This window comes from Rhinatrema bivittatum, chromosome 4 (assembly GCF_901001135.1).
Source record: "Rhinatrema bivittatum chromosome 4, aRhiBiv1.1, whole genome shotgun sequence".
Lineage (NCBI taxonomy): Eukaryota > Metazoa > Chordata > Amphibia > Gymnophiona > Rhinatrematidae > Rhinatrema > Rhinatrema bivittatum.
Window position 1 is genome coordinate 57,932,937 of NC_042618.1, and position 19,909 is coordinate 57,952,845.

The window sequence follows — 19,909 nt, forward strand, 5'->3', positions numbered from 1 at the left end:
GCCTACACCTGGCGCCCTCGGCTCCTGGGCAATTTGGCGATCAGGTTCTCCGAGCAGGGCTCTCAGGGGCCCACCCATAGTAGGGAAGCTTTGGTACATCCCACCGTCTGGACTGATCCTGGTACGTACAGGGAAAAGAAAATTATTCCTTACCTTCTAATTTTCGTTCCTGTAGTACCATGGATCAGTCCAGACGCCCACCACGCTGGGATCTTGCGACCTGCTCGGATTCATTGTTATCTACTGTCTCTTCTTTCTTCTCTCTGGTTCTCTATCAGAGTTGTACAGCTCCTCACAAGTTGACGTTGGCGACCTCTTTTTGTTAGGTCATGCCTGTTTTATTGTTCTTGATGTTGACTTTCGTCAGGGTTTTGATCCAAATTGTTTTGTTATTGCTCTTTTGGGCTTTGTTATTCACGATACTGAGCTCCAGCAGAGGGTGAGCTGGTATAGAAGGCGGAGCCCTCGAGCTCTGTTCTGACTCCATCTGCTGGACGGGGGACATAACCCACCGTCTGGACTGATCCATGGTACTACAGGAACGAAAATTAGCAGGTAAGGAATAATTTTCTTATGTCTTCTCTTGCACATGCCTGGGCTGTTGAGCTGGGGGAGGTGCTGGAAGAAAATGAAATGGTTAAAAACTTTTGAAATATCACATAAAATACTGACAGATGCAAAATGCAAAATCCAAAGAACTACTGTCCTACATCAGTTTGTTTTGTCTCCTGCACTGTTTTCGTTTTGGGATTTGGTATTGTCTTTTATTGAAAAAATTATACATCAAAAACCACCGTTCTGTAGTAAATTCTTGTTGATGGGCTCAGTGCAGTGGATGAACGATACCTCCAAGCACATGGTTAAATATACTCAAATTTTGTTGTTACTAGCTAAAGCTACTATACTATCATATTGGACTCAAAAATAAGAGACCATCCACTCTCAAATGGTATCAAACTAGTAGATTGGATGCAATCCTTAGAAATGGAAAGATCCATGCAGATTATAGGAAGTTGACATATTTTTGCTTACCTGATGGGATTCAGAATCCATGTGAGAGGCAGTAATACAGATCATACACATACCTGTAAAGATATGTGCTATTTTATAAACTGTATGTGTAGGTTATAGGAGAGAGAGAGAGAGAGACTCTTTATACAGCTCAGTCTGATTATATATGGACCATTGTATGGGGGCATTTTGATTCAGGGTGACTTTTCGGGAGGTGGGTTGGGGTAAAGGTGGGTGTGTGTGTGTGGCGGGGGGGGGGGGGGGTGTGTTACAGACATATTCAGAGGTATCCATTGAAAACTGAAATCAGTAAATAATTTTTTACCTTGTAAAGTTATGAAAATTCTAACAAGGAGTTGATTTGTACACTGCAGTCTCAGTGACTGAATGAGTGAATGTGTTGATGTATTTTTAAAGAAATAGCATCTCAATTCATTGAATAGCTCCTTTATTTAGTAGGTCCTTACATCGCTGAAATAACCATTTTGCAAATTGTTCATTTGAAATGTTTCTTCTGTTCCAGAAATCCAATGAATTTACAGGGAACACAATTACAAACTGTGTCCAAGATCCATCTATAACAAGTTTGCAAAACCAAATGCCATTTCGGTAATATTTTACACTATTGCAAAAAGTGTATTTCTTGTGTTATGCAATGATATGTTGAGAATCATACACATTCAAACAACTAACAGAAACAATGCAATATTATAGGCTGCAGGTTCCTCAGAGGCAAGCAAAAGAAAAGAAGAGCCTTGAACTCACAGCTACAGAGACAGGTATAGTATCTGTTTGCCATGTTTCCTCTAAACATCAGTGGCTGAAATATATATAGGAGTAATGTTCAAAGGCACGTATGCATATAAAACCTGGTTTTATGAATATTAGTGGCTTTTTGGAAATAGCCCCAATGGTATGCATGCAAAAGTATGTAAGGAGCATGATTTCATGCATATTTTAATCAAATATTAAATAGGTGTTTCAGGGGTGGTATTGGGCGGGATTGGTATTTACACACATACTTTCAATTTTTGAAACTATGCATATAAATACACAGTTATATCTGCTTCTGAATAGTGTAACTTTGTACATGTATGTCACAGGGGGTTCTGTGCAAACCCATAGATTTTCAAAGGAGATAGCTGCACATAAATCTACTTTCCCTGTACGTACCAGGATCAGTCCAGACTGCTGGGTTATGCCTCCTGTCCAGCAGATGGAGTCAGAGAGAAACTGAAAAGGCACCACCCATATACCCTGGTGCACCCCCTGTGATCCTTCAGTATATCTCTGACTCCAGCAGATGAGAGAGCATAACCTGCGGTCCTGATTGCCTCAAAAAAAAAAAAAAAGAGAGGGTTTCCTCTATCAGGTTTGGTTTAAGATATCTGGGGACTCCTGTGACTAGATCAAGGTGTAAGAAGAAACAAGGTATAATAAGAAGTAGGGAGCCGTAGCAGGCAAGGCAGGGCTTGCCCTGGAGCCTTTTCCCGGAGCGCATTCCTTCCCTGCCCAGTGAGAGGAGGGGGAGGATTCATCGGTGGGCCGGTCACTCTCCGCCTCCAGAGAAGCTTAATTCCTCGGAGAGGTTGGGCAGACGGGTATATATTCCCTCTGCAGGCTCCAGAGGGAAAAAAAAAAAAAGTTGTGCTTCATTCGCATAGCTGCCAGTGGCAGCGCTACTGAGACTTAAAAAAAAACCAAACAAAAAAACGAGGTACGTTACGTGAAGTTGGTTCCTCAGCCTGCTATCCTCACTTGGGCCTCCGGAAGGGGTGGCTTTCACCCGACCCCGTTCTGCGCCGTTTCGCGCCGTTTTCGTTACTGGGGGAATGCCTAGGGGGGCGGTCTGCTCCGCGTGTGGGGAGCCGGTTCTCCGGCTCTTGCGCGAAGGCCTCTGTTCCCGGTGCATTCCCGGGGACGAGGGGCCTTCGCGGAGAGCAGCCCCGGCCGGGAAGTCCCTCCCTCCGCGGCAGAAAGAGTCGGGCAGGCAGCATGCCTCGCTCCCGATATTGGGGGCGGCGGCCATTTTGAAGCACTCGGCGGCCATCTTGGGGGAGCCCGATCGTGATGCAGACTCTTCAGGGGAGGAAGAGGATATCAATCCTCGGTCTCCACCGGATCTTAGCCCCCACCGACCCCACGGTTCTTTAGAGGACATGGGGCTACCGCCTTTGGGTGCAAAGGGAGGTCCTCTGAAGAGGCCTCATCCCTTCTCCTCCCAATTTGTTTTGTTACTCCATAAGGCTTACCTGGAAGCCGAAGCTGACTGGGAGCAGGGGGCTCCGGCTCCCGATAAGCATGGAAAAATTTCTACAGGTCTCAAGGGCCTGGGATTAGGCAGCTCTGGCCCAACCCCAGCTCCTAAACCTCCGCAGCACACCCCTGTGGATCCCTTCCCCCAGGATCCCCACGCCCCGGATTCAGGGGCAGATGTGGGGGGCACGGATTCCGTAGAGGGGGATGATCCACAGGTCCTCCAGTTGTTCCACAAGGAGGAGTTTGATCCCTTGATCACGCATGTCCTTCAAGAACTGGGGATTCCAGTACCACATATTGACTCAGATTCCTTGCCAGGGGACTTGGAGTTGGCCGGGCTCCGCGCGCCCTCACATGCTTTTCCTTATCACAAGCTTTCTCAGATTGTGTCCCGGGAATGGGATGCTCCGGAGGCTACCTTGAGAGTTAGCCGAGCTATGGATAAGCTTTACCCCCTCCCTATTGAAGCATTGGAGCTGCTTAAGGTGCCTAAGGTGGATTCGGTGGTCACTGCCATTGCTAAGCATACCACCATCCCAGTTACGGGAGGCATGGCCCTTAAGGATCTCCAAGATCGGAAATTAGAGGTGTTACTTAAGCGGATTTTTGAGGTTTCGGCCTTGGGGGTGTGGGCGGCGGTTTGCAGCTGCATGGTACAGAGAGCTACTCTCCGCTGGGTACAGCAGATGTTAACAGCTCAGGATCTGCCTCCGGGGGAAGCAGAACAAGCGAACCGCATGGAATCTGCGGTGGCCTATGCTGCGGATGCCTTGTATGATCTCCTCCACACTTCAGCCCGTTCCATGGCGTCAGCAGTTTCGGCACGACGCCTCCTATGGCTACGTCACTGGGTGGCAGATTCTTCGTCCAAAGCACAACTCTGTTCCTTTCCCTTTCGTGGTAAACTTCTATTCGGTGACGAGTTGGAGCAACTTATTCGGTCCTTGGGGGAGAACAAGGTCTTCAAGTTGCTGGAGGACAAGCCCAAACCGTTCCGTTCTTCGGGCACCTTTCGCGGTCATTTTCGTGGTCAGCGCCGGTATCGCTCCGGAAGAGCTTCTTTGTCATATGCCCCATGACAACCGCCCACGCGCTCTCTAGGATGGTCTCATTCCTTTCGTGGCCGGCGATCATCGCGCACGGGAGCGGCTCATGCCTTCGCCAACAATAAGACGGCTCAGTGAGGGGACGCTGGTCCATCCCTCCGTTCCGGAAGTGGGAGGAAGACTTTTTCACTTTCGGGAGGAATGGGCCAGGATTACTTCTGACCAGTGGGTCCTCGACATTGTAAACCATGGCTACGCTTTGGATTTTGCACGACCCCTGCGCGATCTGTTTCTAATTTCTCCCAGCGGGTCGCCAGAGAAACAGAAGGTGGTTTCGCAGACGCTAGCGCGATTTCAGGCTCTGGGGGCTATAGTTCCGGTGCCGGTGGCCGAGCAAGGCACAGGTCGCTACTCCATCTACTTCATTGTGCCAAAGAAGGAGGGCACTTTTCGGCCAATACTGGATCTCAAACAGGTCAACAGGGCTTTGAGAATTCCACGCTTCTGGATGGAGACTCTGCGCTCCATCATTGCGGCGGTCCACAAAGGCGAATTTTTGGCTTCTTTGGATCTCACAGAGGCTTACCTACACATAGGAATCCAGGAGTTTTATCAGAGGTTCCTGCGGTTCATGATCCTGGGATCCCATTACCAGTTCTGTGCCCTTCTGTTTGGTCTCGCGACAGCCCTGAGAGTTTTCACCAAGGTTGGTGGTAGTAGCTGCGAGCCTCCGGAGAGAGGGGGTACTCGTGCATCCGTACTTAGACTGGCTCATTCGGGCAAAATCAAGACTGCTTTGTGAGGAGGCAGTGCAGGCGGTTCTATACCGTCTGAGTTCCCTTGGCTGGGTCGTCAACCACCCCGAGCCAGCTGATTCCCTCCCAGAGATTGGAGTTTCTGGGAGCCTTGTTAGACACCAATTTGGGCAAGGTTTTCCTTCCACAGGCAAGGATGGAGTGCCTGATGGCACATGTTCATCGTCTATTAGCTCTGCCTTTGCTGGTGGTGTGGGATTATTTGCAGGTTCTTGGATATATGGTGTCCACTCTGGAGTTGGTTCCTTGGGCTTTTGCGCATATGCGGCCTTTACAGGGAGCGCTACTATCACGGTGGGATCCCAAATTTGAAGAGTTCCGGGTGCCTTTACCGCTCCTAGACCCGGCCAGGGCCAGGTTGCAGCTGACCCATTTGCTCCAGGGCGTCGATTTGGAGCCCCCGCAATGGATAGTCGTCACGACGGACGCCAGCCTGTCGGGCTGGGGGGCGGTCTGCCAGTCTCAGTCCGCTCAGGGGCATTGGACGCTTCCGCAGACCAAGTGGTCCATCAATCGCCTGGAGACCAGGGCGGTTCGCCTGGCGCTGCAACGTTTTCTTCCCCTAATTCGGCATCAAGCAGTTCAGGTTTTGTCTGACAATGCGACTACGGTGGCTTATATAAATCGCCAAGGAGGTACCAGAAGTCAACTGGTGGCAACCGAAGCGAGCAGGTTGATGGATTGGGCGGAGAAGCATCTGTCTCGCATAGCAGCGTCACACATAGCCGGAGTCGACAACATTCAGGCGGACTATCTCAGCCGACAGCAGCTAGATCCGGGGGAGTGGGAACTGTCACAAGAGGAACTCAAACTCATTGTTCAAAGATGGGGGACCCCCCGAGTAGATCTCATGGCGACTCGATGGAATGCAAAGGCAGCTCGCTTCTTCAGTCGCAGAAGAGAACACGGGTCGGAAGGAGTGGATGCGCTGGTTCTTCCATGGCCCGCGCATGTTCTCCTGTACGTGTTTCCTCCGTGGCCACTGGTAGGCAAAGTATTGCGTCGGATAGAATCCCACAGGGGCCCGGTCATTCTCGTGGCTCCGGAGTGGCCAAGGAGACCATGGTTCCCCGATCTGATCAACCTAGAGGTGGACGGTCCCTTGCGTCTCGGTCACCTGTCTCACCTCTTGCGGCAGGGTCCAGTGTTTTTCGACCAGGCCGATCGCTTCTGTCTAGCGGCTTGGCTTATGAGAGACGACAATTGAGGAAGAAGGGGTATTCCGATTCGGTCATCACTACTCTTCTTCAAGCTCGTAAACCCTCCACCTCGGTTACCTATGTGCGGGTATGGAAAGTGTTTGACTCTTGGTGTCGCGGATTCTTCATGACCCCGAGGCAGGCTACAGTGTCTCATATTCTGGCTTTTTTGCAGGAGAGTCTAAAGAAAGGCTTATCCTATAATTCCCTTTGTGTATAGGTGGCAGCCTTAGGCTGTTATTGCGGCAAAATTAACGGCATTTCTATTGCCATGCACCCCGATGTAGCTCGATTTTTGAAGGGAGTCAAGCACTTGCGTCCTCCGGTACGCGCTACCTGTCCCGCTTGGAGTCTGAATCTGGTTCTTCGGGGCCTTTGTACTTCTCCTTTTGAGCCGCTAAAGAGGGCTACACTCAAGGATCTAACTCTCAAGACGGTTCTCTTGGTGGCTATTTGTTCGGCGAGGCGAATTTCAGAGCTTCAAGCGTTGTCATGCAGGGAGCCTTTCCTCCGTATTTCGGACTCGGGGGTTTCGCTTCGAACTGTTCCATCTTTCTTGCGAAAGGTAGTTTCGGCTTTTCATGTCAATCAAACGGTAGAACTACCAGCCTTTACCGTGGAAGGCAGTGAGGCGTCGGAGCTTCGGAGGTTGGATGTTCGGGCACTATTGCGGTACTTGGAAATAACCAATCCTTTTCGGTTATCTGACCACCTTTTTGTTTTATGGAGTGGTCCTAAGAAGGGGTCCACAGCTTCCAAGGCGACTATAGCCCGCTGGTTGAAGGATGCAATTGCTTCAACTTACATTTGTCGGGGACGGGCCGTTCCGGAGGATCTTAAGGTCCATTCACTGCGCTCCCAAGCGGTGTCTTGGGCGGAGAGTGCTTTTGTTTCCCCTCAGGAAATTTGCCGGGCGGCTACTTGGAAATCATTGCACACTTTTGCTAGACATTACCGTTTGGACGTGCAAGATCCGACGGTGGACTCGTTTGGCAGCGGCGTGCTTCGAGCGGGACTGTCGAGGTCCCACCCCTTTTTAGGGCAGCTTGGGTACTTCCCAGCAGTCTGGACTGATCCTGGCACGTACAGGGAAAGGAAAATTAGTGCTTACCTGATAATTTTCGTTCCTGTAGTACCAAGGATCAGTCCAGACGCCTGCCCATGTTAGACGCAGTCCCGTCAGTGTATACTTATATTTCAGATTTCCTTTTTGGAATGCTTGCACAGGTATCTTCTCGTTCAGTTCAAAGGCATTTTTAGCCTGGTTTTTTCCTCGTTTTCCAAGAGTTCATGTTTAACTTGATCTAGTCATGGGTTCTTACCTAAAGATTTCTTATATCATTCTGCTTTGTTATCGATTATACTGAAGGATCACAGGTGGCGCACCAGGGTATATGGGTGGTGCCTTTTCAGTTTCTCTCTGACTCCATCTGCTGGACGGGAGGCATAACCCAGCAGTCTGGACTGATCCTTGGTACTACAGGAACGAAAATTATCAGGTAAGCACTAATTTTCCTTTGAAAATTCTGGACAGTCTGCAGTAAAAAGTACTGTTTGAAAAGAGCTGTTTGAAAATTGTCCTCATAATTTGCAACTGAAATGGTAAATTCATCATTAAACTTTTATGTTGATGTTTCTTTAGAATTTGCCTAAAATGTACAAAATATACATAAATTTCAGCCCTAATTTTTAAAGTAGACTTGCAAGCATGTCTGCTTTGAAAATTAGCAGGACTTTGCATTTCTCCCAGGACAAGCAGGATGGTAGTCCTCACATGTTCCTTATATTGTTTAATCAACTGTTATCTTGTTACAATGTAAAAATAGGGCAGTTCCGGCTCTATTCAACCTGTTATCTGGAAACCGATGTGATATCTCGATCGAATGTCGGTATACAAAAGAAATAAATAATAATAAATAATAATAATGTGGGTGACATCATCAAGATGGAACCCAATCACGGAATACTTTTGTCAAAGGTTCTAGAACTTTGACTGGCACACTGAGCATGCCAGCAACCCTGCATCCAGCAGGGGTCCCCCTTCAGTCTATTTTTTTCCACGCAGCAGTAGCCTCGTGGGTTCTGGAGCTCTGTGAGATTACCTCACAACTTTTTCCTCACGGAAATGAAACTTAATTTATTAAAATTCCCCCATCTTGGGATCCCCCTTTGACCACCGACCTCCGTCGACACCGGTAAGTTACCCCGTCTTTTGTGGTCGGTTCCCGGTGGCGAATTTTCATTGGGCCCGACAGCCACCGACTGCGCGCCATCCATATTTTTCTAACAATCATGGCCACTGGGTTCCGTAAGTGCCCCGAGTGCCTGAGAACCATGTCCATTACGGACCCACACGATGTGTGCATTCTCTGTTTAGGCCCTGTTCACGACGTCCAACAGTGCACTTCCTGTGCCCAAATGACACCAAAAGGCTGCAGGGCCTGGTTGGAGAAGATGGAACTCCTCTTTAAAGTTTCTCCATCTGTCTCAGCCAAAGTGGCATTGAGTCAGAAGCCTTCAGCTTCATCGCCACCGAAGTCTCAGCACCAGAAAGTCACCATCTTCTTCCCGTTCCAAGGCATCAACATCATCCTCCTCGGTGCCAGAGAAGCAATGGACTGAACATCGGGAAAAGCATAGTCATCGCCATCGACTGAGCACTTCCTCCGAGGCCGTCGCCGGTAGGCCATCAACATCGGCACCAACACAGCCACTGGCTAAGAAGTCCCGGGGAGAAGGGGCCCCATCTCCTCCTGGACCCAGGACACTGAGGCATTCCCCACCGGTGCTGGGAGCCGAGACTCCACTAATACATGTGGACCCTCTGGCAACGCCCTCTGATCCTCCAACCCCGATAGCTGTGCCACCGATGCCAGCTTCTCGGGCGGAATTGGACAGGATAGTCCAAGAGGCGGTTCTCCAGGCTCTTCGTGGCTTCCAGTCTCCACCGGCATCAGCCCCCATGCCGACGCCCAAACTGATGCCTACCATGCTGGCTCCGCTTCTTGACAGACTGGACACATTGATCGGTGCATTGCCATCGGCGCCGCTTCCTGCTGTGCCATCGGCACCTACTAAACCACCAACACCGATTCCATTGTCCTCTGATGAGGAACCGAATCTACCGATGCTGGAGCCGACTCCAGGACCATCGGGCTTGTTACTGCCCCAGTGTCCTTCGAAAACACCGATCCCATAGATGCCATCACCGTCCTCAATGCCCGCATCGGTGCCACCACATTTCCCATTGGTGCCACCTCCAGATTCGGCTGGGTTTGGACCTATACCTCGACCTGAAGATCCTCGAGGTGCTGGTGATGCACCTGGGGGGATGATTCTTCAGACTCTCAGGACTCAGATGAACTCCTCTCAGAGCCTTCACCCCCAGAGGAATGCCGTCGCTCCCCGCCTGAAGACCTAGCATTTGCAAATTTCATTAAAGAAATTTCTGAGACCATTCCCTTTAATTTGCAAACAGAAGAGGATGCCAGACACAAAATGTTGGAGGTATTGCAATTTGTCGATGCCCTTAAAGAAGTCATGGCAATACCAGTTCATGAGGTGCTTCTGGATTTGCTGCAATGTACCTGGGAACACCCTGATGCCACTTACCTAGTCCAGTAGGCTCCGGGGTTTCAAAAAAACACAACTGCCCCATCAATCTGTAGTCGTGGAATCTGCTCAAAAGAAGTCCAAACAATCCTGACCTCATTCTTCGGCACCTCCAGGTAAGGACCAGAAATCTTTGGATGCCTTCGGATGAAGAGTCTTCCATGGCTCTATGCTCATAGCACGCATAGCAACGTACCAGCTCTATATGATGCAATATTCCAGAAATATCTGGAAAAAAGTCCAGGAGTACTCTGAGTCTCTACCAGACGAATATCAAGAAGGACTCAACAACATCCTTCTAAAAGGTCTTGATGCTGGTAAGCATGAAGTGAGGGCAGCATATGATATTTTCAATACTGCCTCCAGAGTATCTGTAGCTGGCATAAGTGCCAGACGCTGGGCATGGCTCAAGTCCTCTGACTTACGGCAGGAGGTCTAAGAAAGGTTAGCAGACCTTCCATGTGCAGGGGACAATCTATTTGGAGCTAAGATCCAAGAAACAGTTGCATAACTAAAAGACCACCACGACACCTTATGTCAGCTGTCTGCTCTTCCTGCTGACTTTTCATCCACTACTAAGAAGTCTTTCAGACGTGATCCTAGACTGTTTTCCTACAAACCACGAATGTATTATCAACCTCAAACCCGTACTCGACAGCCTAGACCTCTGCAAAGATGTCAACCTCGTCAGGCCAGAGCCCCGAAAACCCAACCAGCCCCACAGACTGGTCCAGCATCGGGGTTTTGACTATCTTCTAGAAAGCAGCAGTCAGCTCTCACCTGCTATTACCATTCCAGTAGGAGGTCATTTGTGCCATTTTGCCAATTTATGGCGCAATATCACAACAGACCAATGGGTATTAATGGTAGTCAACCAGGGATACCATCTAAACTTCCTCACTATACCACTGAACACTTTTCCACATCCGGTATCAAATCAAAACAGTCACTCTCAGCTTCTCGAGATGGAGCTCTCGACCCTTCTGCAATAGAATGCTGTGGAACCAGTGCCTCGACAGCAGTGGGATCAGGGGTTTTACTCTCGGTATTTCATAATACCAAAAAAATCAGGCGGCATTCATCCTATCTTGGACCTATGCGCCCTAAACAAACATCTACAAAAAGAAGTTCAGAATGGTGACCCTGGGTACCATGCTCCCACTACTGCAACAGGGAGATTGGCTCTGCTGTCTAGATCTTCAGGAGGCTTATGCCCACATTGCCATATACGCTCCTCATTGGAAATACCTCAGATTTACAGTAGGCCGCAATCATTTCCAATACCGAGTGCTACCATTCGGCCTCGCATCAGCTCCTTGGGTATTTACAAAATGCCTGGCAGTAGTAGCAGCTTATTTGCGACAAAACAATATACATCTCTACCCCTATTTAGAGGATTGGCTCATCAGAGCTCAGTCTCAAAAGGAAGCACTTCAATCCCTCCATTTCACTATCACTCTACTCCAATCCCTGGGGTTTCTAATAAATTACCCCAAGTCGAATCTGACTCCATCACGCACAATATCGTTCATAGGAGCAGATCTAAACACCATCCAGGCAAAGGCATTTCTCCCAAGGGACAGAGCACACATGTTATCAAACTTAGCTAAGTCAGTGCAGTCTCGCCGAACCACTACAGCTAGTCATCTGTTAACCTTGCTGGGTCACATGGCGTCCACAGTTCATGTAACTCCCATGGCTCAACTGGCCATAAGAGTAACGCAATGGACTTTAAAGTCCCAGTGGTCCCAATCAAGTCAAAAAATGTCCCACATTGTCCACGTCACCAGCCGGCTTTGCCTCTCACTGGCTTGGTGGATACAGGAGTCCAATCTACTGATAGGACTGCCCTTCCAACATCCACAACCTCAAATTACCTTGACAACAGATGCATCCACTCTAGGTTGGGGAGCCCATGTCAACAACCTCCAAACCCAGGGAACCTGGACCACAGTGGAAGCAAAGCACCAGATAAACTTTTTGGAGCTCCAAGCAATTCGCAATGCCCTCTTCGCGTTTCGGGATTGCCTCTCCAACAAAGCAATCCTGATCCAAACAAACAATCAGGTAGCAATGTGGTACCTGAACAAACAGGGGGCATGGGTCTTACCTGCAATAACAGGAGGCAGCGCAGATCTGGGCATGGGCTCTCTCCCATTCCATGCTGTTGAGAGCGACCTACCTGACAGGCGTGGACAATGTAATGGCAGACAATCTCAGCCGGACCTTTCATCCCCACGAATGGTCCCTGAATCCCACTGTAACGAACCGAATATTTCACCAATGGGGCCACCTGCACGTAGATCTTTTTGCATCAATTCACAACCACCAAGTGAACAATTTCTACTCTCTACACCGCAGCAGAGATACGCCGCCAGGGATGCTTTTGCCCACTCGTGGGCAACGGGTCTCCTTTACGCCTACCCTCCATTTCCACTCATCAGCAAGACTCTCGTGAAGTTACGTCAGGACAGGGGCACTATGATTCTCATAGCCCCTCATTGGTCGCGTCAAACTTGGTCCCCCATCCTTCGCAATCAGTCCAGCATCCAATTCGTCTGGGCTCAGATCCAACTCTGATAACACAGAACAACGGTCTGTTGCGTCATCCCAACCTCCACTCATTGTCCCTAACAGCCTGGATATTGAAAGGCTGATTCTGCAATCTTTGAACCTTTCTGACAATATCTCCTAAGTCCTCGTAGCTTCATGTAAGCCTTCTACTAGGAGATCTTGTCGTTCTAAATGGAAAATATTCTCTTCATGGTGTACAACAAAACAAATAGATCCCTTTTCCTGTCCTGGACTATCTCTGGGATCTCTCGGAGTCTGGCCTACAAACCTCCTCTATTTGCGTACATATTAGCGCAATAGCCGCCTACCACAAAGGTATAGGAAATACCCCAATTTTGGCACAACCACTTGTAGCTCACTTCATGAGAGGCTTGCTACAACTCAAACCACCACTCCATCTTTCAGTTCCGGCATGGGATCTTAATGTTGTCCTAGCATGACTCATGAAACCTCCTTTTGAGCCGTTTCATTCCTGCGAGCTGCAGCATCTCACTTGGAAGGTGATCTCTCTACTGGCCATAACCTCAGCTCTCAGAGTCAGTGAGCTACATGCACTGGTAACATACCCATTGTATACCAGGTTTCTTTACGACCATGTGGTACTCCTCGCTTACCCTAAATTCCTTCCTAAAGTAGTGTCTGATTTCCATTTAAATCAATCCATAACACTGCCTACATTTTTTCCAAGACCTCACTCACAGCCAGGTGAGTGAGCTCTCCATTCCTTGGACTGTTAGCACGCTCTTGCCTTTTATTTAGATTGCACTGCAGCCCACCCAATTATTTGTCTCTTTCGATAAAACCAAATTGGGTACTCCGGTAGGCAAACAGACTCTCTCTACCTCGATAGCAGATTGTATTTCCTTTTGTGTTCCTACAGGAACACGTAAAAATGCATTTGGTAAGGGCAATTTATTTATTTATTTAACACTTTTTTATACCGACCTTCATAGTAATAACCATATCGGATCGGTTTACATAGAACAAGGGTATAACTGAAGCAATAAATAAAAGTAATTAACAAGAGAAGTGAATATAAGGCAAAGTTACATTTAACAAGGAGTAAAAAACTTGGGAAGCTTAAAAGCTGGAAGAAAGAAAGGCAGGAGGAATTATAACATAATACAAAAGGAATTTGAGTTAGAGCTTAAAATGCTTTAACCTGTGATTGTCCTTCGTTCGAAAGGATAGTGGACCTCTATCCTCTACATCCAGGTGAGATAAAATATGACTAGTGATTGTCTGGAGAGGCAGAGTGCAGTAGTCTATCTTGGCAAAGCAGGGTCAGAGGCAGGCAAGGCAGAGTCTATCTTGGCAAAGCAGGATCAGAGGCAGGCAAGGCAGAGTCCAGTATCCAAAGCAGGGTCAGAGGCAGGCAAAGTCCAGTATCCAAAACAGAAATCAACACAAGGCAGGAGACACACCAAGCTGGACCTATTGCAAGGCACTGGCAATCCTTCAGAAGCCTCCTTATATAGTCCTGGGTGAGGAAGTGGTTCCTGGGAGCCTGGAACTACTTCCTCTACATCCAGGTGAGATAAAATATGACTAGTGATTGTCTGGAGGGTCATCGAATGCTTGGTGAAATAGCCACGTCTTGAGTTTTTTTCTGAACGTTATTAGGCAAGGTTCTAATCGGAGGCTTGAAGGAATGTTGTTCCATATCGCTGGTCCTGCAATTGAAAAAGCTCGGTCCTTGGTCGAGGAAAGGCGTGAGGCTTTGGTAGGGGGGAAATTCAACATACCTTTGTGAACATCTCTAATTGGTCTATTGGAAGAGTGTAATTTGAAGGGGATTTCAAGGTCGAGTTGGAGTTGATGATGGATGGATTTGTGTATTAGGGTGATTGATTTGTAGAGGAATCTAAAATTTACTGGTAACCAATGTAGTTTTCTGAGGATGGGTGAAATGTGATCTCCACGGCTGGTGTTGGGTCAGTAATCTCGCTGCCGCATTTTGTATCATCTGCAGTGGTTTGGTGGTCGATTTGGGGAGGCCAAGGAGAAGGGCACTGCAGTAGTCTATCTTGGCAAATAGCAGCGCTTGGAGGACTGTCCTAAAGTCTTGGATAAAAAAGAAGTGGTTTGAGTCGTTTCAGAACCTGGAGTCTATAAAAGCAGTCTTTGGATGGCAACATCAGTAGCACACTTCCGTTCTGTACCTCTTGCTGACATCTGCAGAGCTACCATGTGGAATTCTCTCCATACATTTGCAGCTCATTATTGTCTCGACAAGGCTGGCAGACAGGATTCCATCTTCGGCCAGTCGGTCCTGCGTAATTTGTTTCCTATCTAAATAACTCAACTTCCTTCCTGCAACCCAGGGAGATGATCAGGCTGCCCTCCTAGCCAAAACTCCATAGTTGTGCCTGTTGCACGTCATTAAGTGTTTTGGCATCATTATATTCGGGCATCCTGTAGCTTGCTAATCACCATCCTGCTTGTCCTGGGAGAAAGCAGAGTTGCTTACCTGTAACAGGTGTTCTCCCAGGACAACAGAATGTTAGTCCTCACGAAACCCGCCCACCACCCCGCAGAGTTGAGTTCGCTTATGCTTTATTATTTTATTTTTTGCTCGAACTTTTTACTACAAACGAGACTAAAGGGGGACCCCTGCTGGATGCAGGGTTAGTGCCATGCTGGGCATGCTCAGTGTGCCAGTCAAAGTTATAGAAACTTTGACAAAAGTATTCCGTGATTGGGCTCCATCCTGATGATATCACCCACATATGAGGACTAACATCCTGCTCTCCTGAGAGAACACCTGCTACAGGTAAGAAACTCTGCTATCTTAGAGGAGCATAGGCATGCAGATTTACACCTACTAGAGAGCAGAACCTTCACATACTGTTACGATTCAATGAATCGGTGAACCCTTGGGCCGCAATGACAAGGTAAAAAGGCATACCGTGGTTCCTCATCGGCAGGAGATGAGCCTCAGGGCCGGCAGCCGGAGTTACCAGCAGGGCAGTGGTATAGACAGTCCAGAGTCGAGGCAGGCAGCAAAGAGACAAAGTCCAGTATCCAAAGCAAGGTCAGAGGCAGGTGGCAGGCAAGGCAAAGTCCAGTATCCAAAGCAAGGTCAGAGGCAGGTGGCAGGCAAGGCAAAGTCCAGTATCCAAAGCAGGGTCAGAGGCAGGCAAGGCAGAGTCCAGTATCCAAAGCAAGGTCAGAGGCAGGTGGCAGGCAAGGCAAAGTCCAGTATCCAAAGCAGGGTCAGAGGCAGGCAAGGCAGAGTCCAGTATCCAAAGCAGGGTCAGAGGCAGGCAGCAGGCAAGGCAGAGTCCAGGATCCAAAGCAGGGTCAGAGGCAGGCAAAGTCCAGTATCCAAAACAGAAATCAACACAAGGCAGGAGACACACCAAGCACTGGCAATCCTTCAGAAGCCTCCTTATATAGTCCTGGGTGAGGAAGTGGTTCCTGGGAGCCTGGAACTACTTCCTGTTGCTGCTCCTATAAGTGGGGGGAGGAGCCAAGTGCCTATGTCAGACTGGGGCTAAGGCTGCCCCTGTGGGAGCCATGCTGCTGGCTCCCTGCTCCCTTAGCTGATGATGACCGCACAGAGAGTACCGAAGAGACCTGCCTCTGCCACTGCCAGTAGGTGCGGTTGGCCGTGGGGGTCGGCCCCCGCCGATTGCAACACATGCCTTTGACATTCTGCCATAAACAAACACACTTACTGCAAAATAAATTATTTTTAGGATTTAAAAATGTAACCCTTTCTTAGCGGATGGCACATATCCTGAAGGGCCATAAAAGAATTTATAACTGGGGCTGTCCTCACACTTCTCATTCCCCTTTCTGAGCCCCAAGGTGTGGGTCCTTTCTGTGAGGGTGAAGGCTAACCTTTTTGGTCCAGGCGTAGTGTTCTTCCATGTTTGTGTATTTACATAGCTCTTTGGGGAAGGAGACTTACAAACTAGGCAGGCCTCAATGAATGGGTGTTCAAATTAAAGTTTACTGTAATTGTAAAAAATTCTTTAGATGCAAAACATAAATTCTCACAGGACAAGCAGGATGGTAGTCCTCACATATGGGTGACATCATCAGGATGGAGCCCAATCATGGAACATTTTTGTCAACGTTTCTAGAACTTTGACTGGCACCGACTTAACCCTGCATCCAGCAGGGGTCCCCCTTCAGTCTCTTTTTTTCCACGCAGCAGTAGCCATGTGGGTTAAGGAGCTCTCTAGAGATTCCTGACAGGAATTTTCCTCATGGAACTTATTTCAAAAATGTCTACCCCATAGGGGTCCCCCTATCAATTCCATAGTCCACAGTTGTAAGGTAAGGCTTTACCCTCATTTGTGGTCGATTCCCATCAAGTTTTCCCTTTGGGGCTTACCGGCCATCGACCGCACCGTGGCTAAATTTTTGTCGAAGCCATGGCGTCGGGTTTTTGTCGGTGCCCCGATAGTCCTCAAACAATGCCCATCACAGACCCGCATAGGGTCTGTGTGTTGTGTTTGGGGTCGGACCACGACGTCTTAACTAGTACCAAATGTGCCCAAATGACACTGAAGGGCCGTAAGGCCTGCTCAGAGAAGATGGAGTTTCTTTTTCAGGCAAAGCCTGAAAAAGAAACTCCATTGAGCGCCTCGACATCTGAGCGCCTCGACATCTGAGCGCCTCGACATCTGAGCGCCTCGACATCTGAGCCAGTGCCATCGACCTCTCGCCAGCAGCAGGACACCGGTGCTGCCCAACCAGCACAGACTACTCCGAAGGTGTCGACTTCTTCCTCATCGGCTCCGGAGAAGGACCGAGGAGAACATCATGAAAAGCGTCGACACTGTCATCGGAAGGCTCAGTCCGCTGATCCAGGCAACCCCTCGGCATTGGTGTCCACAGAGCCACCGACAAAGAAATCCCGTCCAGAGAAGGCCCCATCCTCCTCTGCGGCTGGGTCACAGAGGTGTTCCCTACCTTCATTGGTGCCGGAAGCCGAGACTCCACTTTCACTGGTGGACCCTCCGGCTATGCCAGTATTGCCTCCTACTCCGGAGCTGGGGTTGCATGCCCCAGGCTTCCGCGAGGAATTGGATCGTATGATCCAATAGGCCACCGGTATGTCCACCGCCTTCCACGCTGATACCTTTGTCATCGGAAGTCAAGGAAACACCGATGCCGGAACCTATCCCCGGACCGTCTGGGATCTTGCCACCGATTCGCCCGATGTCACCGGTTCCATCGGTGCCTATTCTGCCATCGATACCACATCGTCCTCAATCGTTGCTGCCATTGGTGCTTCCTCCGATGCTGTCTGTGCCTAGACCTGATCCTTCAGGAATAGCACCATTACTTCCCTCTGGAGATCCTAAGGGAGCAGGTGATCAACCTTACGATCCTTGGACCGATGATTCTTCCCAGGATTCTGATGATCTAACTTCAGAGCCATCTCCCCCTGAGAAAAGTTGTTCTCCTCCAGAGGACCTGTCCTTTATTAATTTTATAAAAGAAATGTCTGAAGCTATACCATTCCAACTTCAGAGGGAAGAGGACTCCAGACACAAGATGCTGGACGTGCTCCAATTCGTAGATGCACCCAAGGAAATCATGTCAATACCCATTCATGACGTCCTCCTGGACTTGTTGAAGAGGAATTGGGAGCATCCAGAATCTGTACCACCTGTGAATTGAAAAACGGATGCCACCTACCTGGTACAGACAGCCCCTGGTTTCCAAAAACCACAGCTGGATCACCATTCTGTGAATGTAGAATCAGCCCAGAAAAAGGCACGACGTTCTAAGTCTCATTCTTCTATACCTCCAGGGAAAGAACAAAGGTCCCTGGATGCATTTGGCCGTCGTGTTTTCCATGGCTCAATACTTATTTCTCGCATTGCCTCCTACCAGTTATACATGACCCAGTATAACAGAGACCTTTTTAAAAAGATCCAGGAATTTTCTAAGTCTTTACCTGACCAGCTTCAGGATCAACTCAATACACTGGCTCAGAAGGGTCTAGATGCTGGCAAGCATGAGGTCCGCGCTGCCTTTGACATTTTTGACACTGCTTCTAGGGTGTCTGCAGCGGGGATTAGTGCACGAAGATGGGCCTGGCTGAAGTCCTCTGACTTAAGACCAGAAGTACAGGACCGGTTGGCTGACCTGCCCTGCGCTTGAAATAATCTCTTCGGGGACAAAATCCAGGAGACTGTAGCACAGTTCAAAGACCACCATGAGACGCTACATCAGCTTTCGACGGTGCCTTCTGATTTTCCGTCCACCTCTAAAAGGACATGCCGACGAGAATCTAAGTGGCCGTCCTTCAAGCCATGGAGATATTATCCTTCTGCTACTCAAGGTCGCCCCTCCAGACCTTACCAGAAGGGTCAAGCCAGACAATCCAGGCCTCAGAAAACTCAGCATCTCCACCGGGCCCAGCTGCTGGATTTTGACTGCTCGCTGGAGAGCATAAGCCAACCTCCTCTACCATCCGTATCCATTGGCAGTCGGTTGTGCCACTTCACCAACCTATGGCACACGATCACTTCAGATCAGTGGGTACTTGCTGTACTGACTCAAGGTTACCACCTCAACTTCCTGTGTGTACAAGCAGACTCCCCACCTCAGCCGATGTGGGGATCATCCGACCACTCCTCTCTTCTGGAGGAGGAGGTTTCAACCCTCCTGAAATCCCGAGCAATAGAACCGGTGCCCCTCTCCCAGCAGGGGCAGGGGTTCTATTCTCAGTATTTCCTCATTCCAAAAAAGTCAGAAGGCATTCATTCAGTCCTGGACCTCCGTGCCTTAAACAAGTATCTACAGAAGGAAAAGTTCAGGATGGTAACCTTGGGCATTTTACTTCCTCTTCTGCAAAGAGGAGATTGGCTTTGCTCTCTAGATCTTCAGGACGTGTACACACACATCTTGATCACTCTGTCTCACTGCAAATTCCTGCGATTCCTAGTCGGCCCCCAGCACGTCCAGTATCGGGTACTGCGCTTCGGCCTAGCATCCGCACCTAGAGTCTTTACCAAGTGCCTTGTAGTGGTTGCGGCCTACCTGAGGTGTCAGGGCGTCCATGTCTACCCTTATCTCGATGATTGGCTGATAAGGGCTCTAACTCAAAAGGATGCACTAGCCTCCTTACGTCTAACTCTCCATACATTGCTGTCTCTTGGGTTTCTGATAGGGGTGTGCATTCGTTTCCAATGTTATGGTAATCCACAACGTATAGGGCCATATTCGTTGTATTCGTGGGGAAGCGAAATGTATCGCGATTCCCCATGAATACAATGAATCTTCACTGAATTATTCGGCCGTCTAAAGGAGCGAATTTAAACAAACCCCCCACCCTCCTGACCCCCCCAAGACTTACCAAAACTCCCTGGTGGTCCAGCGGGGGGTACGGGAGCCATCTCCTGCACTCTCGCCGTCCGCTGCCGGT

The 19,909-nt window shown here is 49.0% G+C and overlaps 1 protein-coding gene across 11 annotated transcripts in view; it reads left to right on the forward strand.

The window, feature by feature from the left end:
- The window catches only part of C4H14orf39 (chromosome 4 C14orf39 homolog), a 702,704-nt gene that overhangs the window by 418,875 nt on the left and 263,920 nt on the right, over positions 1-19,909 (forward strand). For all 11 annotated transcript variants that reach the window (XM_029598172.1, XM_029598168.1, XM_029598170.1 and 8 more), the window contains 2 exons: positions 1,535-1,620; positions 1,726-1,790. In XM_029598172.1, coding sequence (XP_029454032.1) covers positions 1,535-1,620; positions 1,726-1,790 — 151 coding nt within the window. The remainder of the gene's footprint in view (positions 1-1,534; positions 1,621-1,725; positions 1,791-19,909) is intronic.